Source organism: Fulmarus glacialis, unplaced genomic scaffold (genome assembly GCF_000690835.1).
Source record: "Fulmarus glacialis isolate BGI_N327 unplaced genomic scaffold, ASM69083v1 scaffold41829, whole genome shotgun sequence".
NCBI lineage: Eukaryota > Metazoa > Chordata > Aves > Procellariiformes > Procellariidae > Fulmarus > Fulmarus glacialis.
The window spans coordinates 25638-31262 of record NW_009232140.1 but is presented as its reverse complement, the minus strand read 5'-3'; the positions used below and the strand labels follow the sequence as shown (position 1 = coordinate 31262).

At 44.6% G+C, this 5625-nt stretch overlaps 1 protein-coding gene across 1 annotated transcript; it reads right to left on the bottom strand.

Annotated features, from left to right (window-relative positions):
• Nucleotides 1–447: 447 nt before the first annotated feature.
• Nucleotides 448–5284, bottom strand: LOC104071327 (fatty acid desaturase 1-like; the record flags this gene model as incomplete). The annotated part of the gene is made up of 3 exons (XM_009584799.1): nt 5066–5284; nt 1099–1209; nt 448–645 (listed from the first exon to the last, which is right to left on the bottom strand). Coding segments are annotated over exons 1-3 (528 nt in total), but the record flags the coding sequence as incomplete, so codon positions are not given.
• Nucleotides 5285–5625: the final 341 nt, after the last annotated feature.

The following is a 5625-nucleotide window of genomic DNA, read 5'->3' as shown; positions in this document are numbered from 1 at the left end:
CAACCCTGACATGTATCGTGCCCTTCTATGATTCAGTTTACTATTCAGAAAACTATTCAGGGCCGGTGAGTGTAATTAGCTCGTAAAGGACCCAACAAACACCAGAGCCAGCAGTCAGTAAACAGAAGGGACATGGAGCCAAAAGCGAAGCCGAGAATGAAATATTCCCTCCTTTGCTGGGGTAAGTGATTAGATCAGCTCATCCCGTCTTGTGAAACTGCCAGCTCCACAACATCCCACCAACCCTGCTGAGCAGCTTGTCAGCAAAACCAGATTTGCTGAAGGCAACAGAAATTGTGATGTAGAATGTGCTTGTTGTCTTCGGCCAGATTACAGGATCTAAGAAGAGGCAGTAAAGCGATGACTGGGATATGAACATTTCGTTAACCCTCTCCATCTGGAAGAACCAAACACATCCGCAGTGTTGAGCAGCTGTCAGCAGTTTACCTGAGCAATGGTGAAGAACGCCATGCCAACCAGGAAAGGCACTAAGGATATCCCAAAGTACCAGACCACCAGCCAGGATGCAGCATCCAGTACCAGGAGGTGAAGGAAAATCAGGAAGAAAAAGATGTAATCTGGCCTCAGAAGTCCCATCTTCTCAATAGTGCAGCGCAGCTCACGAAAATCCTCTAAAAGTGATTTCTGTGGGTAAAGTGAGTATTAATGCACTGTCACATAAGGACACTGTAACACAGCAGCCCCAGGAATCCCAGAGTAGCCATGGAAGTCAGAGGAGATATTCTGTCAGAGGGCTCTCTGTGCAAAAACGAGCATGAGATCAACAGATCTTGGTTTTGCTTTGACACTGGAAAACAAGTTGCTGACAGGCTCTGTTACCGAGACATCGCCGTGGGAAGAACTGAGCGGAATTTAGGGCTCTGGGGCTCATTCCTCACACTCAGGTGGGGAATTAGTGATTCTGGGACAGCGCACGTTTCCATGCATGACTACTGCCAGCTGCCTCCCCACCACCCAGCCTACGGCACAGCGTCAGGCACGCTGCTTCAGAAATGATTTCTCTTCGCTCCCTTCTTTTCCTTCTCCTCCCATACTGAACCCCAAGCCATTCCCACAGCTGGATTCTAGGACACTCACTTTTTTATTAGACTCAAAGCTGGGTTGATCTGGTGCCAACTCCCCAATCAGCAGAGATTTCATGTATTTTTTCACCAGGGACTTATCATTGTGAAATGCTACAAAGGCATCCTGAGAAACACACAAAGGAAGGGGGTAAGCAAGGGTATGTGACTAAACACCAGATGCTGCGGCTCTCCTTTTTCCAGGTCTTTGATGTAATATATAATCCAGCTTCCTTTGTCCATTTTTATCCCTTTGGTTGCTCCTGTAGTTCTTTGCCATCAACTGGAGCTTGGCCCAAGGAAGCTGGAGAAGTTTCAAGAAACTAAGTTTCATAAAAGTACCTGGGCGAGGCTGGTAATAAACATGAAAGTGTGTGATGAAAAACTTTCTGCAGAGGGAAACCTGCTCTCTCATCTGCTTATTTCAGCAGAGTCCTTCCCTAGAAGGCTCCAGCCAGCAGCCCTGCCCCATGGATGGGACCCAGGAGCAGGAAAACATGTCAAGGAATGAGGTGTGTCTTTGCCATGCTTGGGATGATGTTTTTAAAATCCTATCTTTACTACACGAAGACCATAGGAAATACTTGCTGAAGCTCCATACACAGCAGGACTAACTGGGTATCTCTTACAGTTCCCTGGAAGTTTTCAGACCAATTGATGTTTTGGAGAATGGGGTAACACTAGTGACACAAACGGGTCTGTCCAAGAACCGTTTGAAATACCAGTTTCAAAATCAAATAGAAACTATGGAATAAAGGATGAAATTCCAGATAAACCAAAACTCTTCTTTAGTTCATGTCCTCAGTGAATTTTCCAGAAGAAAGGTAAAGGGGCTGACCATACTCTTTTGTCTTCCAGAAGGAGTAGACATAACAAAATCCGCAGTGTCTGAGCAGGTACTTGCCGATTTTGGCTCTGAAAATCGATGTGGGTGATCACAACGCAACCAAATTCGGCACACCTCCGGTCAGGATTAAGTCCCTGGAAGAGGACAGAGGACTTCCCTTGTGCAGTCTGACATTCCTCTGCTGAGAGACAGTCTCTCTGAGTACTTTAGTCTAGAAGAAGTCAGAGCAAGGTGACTTTTTGGACAGATGGGCTTTCTACAGACATCTAGTGGCCCTTTGTCACAGTGACAAATGAGTAACTCTGTCCAGACCCAGAGGACTGGGGAAATCTTCCCATTATGATTCTGTGCCCCTCATCCTACAGTTTTCTATGCATTTTTATGTAGCTCCCTCTTGCCAGGAATTCTAAAACGGAGTCAAGCTGTAAGTGTCTATACTGCAGCTTAGAAACAGGAGCCAGAATCCTTTTAAGCAGAATTTCCTATCCACAATATCAGTATCACAGATTCTTATCACAGAAGTGCAAGCTTTTCAGTCCTGCAACCTGTCCTTTCTCCTCCCTGCTCTTAGGCCCTGATTATCATCGTAGGAGAGATTAACTTTAAGGACTACCATCTGCAACACACCTAACCTCCAACATTTGACATCAATGTATGTTCTGCAACGCGTATTGTCTGTATTTACAAAGTAATCCACACAGAGAAAGAAAATTCTCACAATATATGTACAACTATGAGCTCTAGAGGAAGACAACTCTCACCACATATATACAATTACGAGCTCTAGAGTACTGAAGAGTACTTGGAAAAAAATCCTGGATCCTGGCTTTAGGCAAAGTCATGCACCAGACGATCTTGTGAGACACCTTCCAGTCCTGCTTTTCTGTAAAAGTGTGTGTTACTCAGAATATATGAACATAGCAGCATTTTAAAAGCAAAAAGAATGATAAAATTTAGCAAAATAAAAAACGAGAGCAAGACAGAAGAATGCCATATGATGCAACATAAATCCGCAGTGTACCCACAATCTTGACTACTGCCTGTAGTTCTGGTCCTTCCGTCTTCAAAGGGATGTAGTACAACTATACGTAGCAAAAAAAGATGAATAGAGTTCTGGAACAGCTTTCGTACCAGAAGACTGCCTTGGGAAAGAGGTAACAAGTTAAAAACCCATAAGTGGCATTGAGAAAATGAGGGAAAATTTATTCACTGTTTTCGTAACACAATAATCAAATTATCAGCAAGTAGGTTTAAAATGTACAAAAGTTATAATGAGGAAAAATAATGAGATTGTAATATCATTGTAATAATAAATAAAAATAAGATCAAAGGTCATTCTTTAAACTCATTCATACCAGACAAATCCACTGCGGTTAAAACCCCTGGGTGTCTATAAAGCATAATAATCTAAACGCAAGTCCTTACACTGCAGAAGCTGGGAGGACATAGCTTGGGGACAAACCATGCCATGCCTTCTGCCTTCCTTGACTCCTTTTGTAACAGCCCAGTAACAGAAACTGCAGGAGACGGCACCAGGCTACAGGGATCTCTGGGCTGGCTTGGTATGGCCGGGCTTACCTTCTTGAGAGTGGCAGCCTCAGCGTTTGTCTCTGTCGTAAGTTCATCGCAGCATGGCACAAAACATCACCTGAAAGGGCTGTGTTGACTTAAAATTGGCACGTTCATCTTTTATGTAAAAACGCAGTTTTCATTACAAAAAAAAAAAATGTATTTTTAGCATGTTTAAATCCTCTTTAGAGAAGGCTAGAGTGAATTAGCGCACACGGATGGTTTACTGGAATAGAATTACTGGGAAGATAACAGGGTGGTAAGAGAGCTGGCAGCGGTGGGCAGGATTAGTTCCCTCCTCCTGTTAGCTCTCGGTGCAGCACTGCTTGCAACCTCCCGTCGCCTTACGCAGGTGCTGCGTTACGGACACACAACCCTCTCTTTACATCAGGGCTGAATCTGCCAGCCAGTGAGCTAGAGAAGAAAACCAACGAGGCTCAGAAGCCTTCTTTCTCTGCATTTGAGAACACCAGGTATTTTTCTGCCTCAGTTTCAAGTTGGGTGAAAGGAAGGAAATGTGAAAAATAACTGATCTGCCCCATTTTGGGCCATGAGTTAGGAAGTGCTAGCCCATTTTACAGACTGAAACCTGAGGAATCAGGCAAGCTAAGCAACTTCCTTGAAGTCAAAAAGTTTTGTCGTGACAAGAATTAAATCTGGGTCTCCCACATCACAAGTTTATGCCATAACCCTGGTCATGTTTCTAATAGCCTATTTCTGACTATTCAGAAATTCAGTATCTACTTTCAGCAAATAGTCTGTGAGATCTGCTTAGAATTTATTCTTTCTGTCAACAAGCAACAAATTATTTTAGAGAAATCCTCTAAATCAAAGAAATTTCAGAAATCTCTGGAAAATCTATTTTCAAATAGTGATTATTTGTAGAATTTTTCCTCATCTTCTGCAGCCAAATGTCATTCTGCTGCTTTCTCAGTCATTTTCCCTGTATTTCATTTCTTCCCCCCCCTCCTTTGAAATAGCCTTTTTGCTCAAGACTCTCTTCTCCTCCACTTACCTGTACAAAATAGTGCCCCTTCCTTGAGTACGCCCTCCTCTTGCTCCACTGCCCCCCAAATTACTTTATGCTTGGATGTTACCTCCTCCTTACCTATCTTATCTATCTACCCATGCTCTATTTTTGATTATCATTTGCTTATCACCGATCACATCCATCTGGCCCTGAAAGAGCAGCCTTTAAAGCAAAAGCACGCACTGAGCGTACTGCTGCCTACCCTCTTCCCTTTCTCACTGCTGCAGCAGAGACACTTTTCGGGCATCTGGAAGGCCGCTTGCCCGAGCATGCCTAGTGGCAAGACGACCTGCGGGATATCGCTTTGTTTACAGCAGGGTGTAACGAACCTAATCGGAGCTTTACAATTTGCACAGCAGGTAACTCTGACCCCGAAGGTAACCAGAAAGGCATTTTTACAGATGGCACAGACACGTCCACTTCATTATCTGACCAAGCACGGCGCCGACTACCACAAGCACTCTTCTCTGGAGTCCCCCCATCTCATCCTGCCCTGACAACAGAACCACCTTCCTCCACTGTCCTCCTAGATCTTACCGTAGCATCTTGCCCAGCATAGTGGCTAATAACTCGGCTGCCTCCAGGGTGTTGTTTGGAAAACTTGCTGACATCATAAACCTTCCTGTCAATCACCAGCCATTGCTCCTGACCTTGACCATGGCCATTGTGGATTCTGATCTCTTCCCAGGTGAAAAGCTGTAGAAAGGCTGAAACAGGTCGCGTCTCCTTTTCAGTGGAGCCAGTCTGTGGAGCCATCTCTACTGGTAGGTGTGCACTGAGATTCACTAGTCTAAGCTTTGCAGCACTCTGTCCAGGCAGAGGGTGAACCATCTCAGCCTGCCCGTTATACAGTCCCACTCCAAGCCACTCCCTGTGCTTCTAGGACTGGTTGGCTCTCCTTGCCCAAACACACCCTTCAAGAGCTCCCTCCTCTTCCACGTTCACACCAGACACTTTGACACACCCTTGAATAAAAGCCCTGTTCCTTCTTGCCCTTTCTGAGTTGCCTTTGGAAGGTCTGATTACTCATGAGAGCTGTAGACTACTTCACTGAATACAAACATGCATAAACAGAAAAGCTTAGGAAGATTACCTGT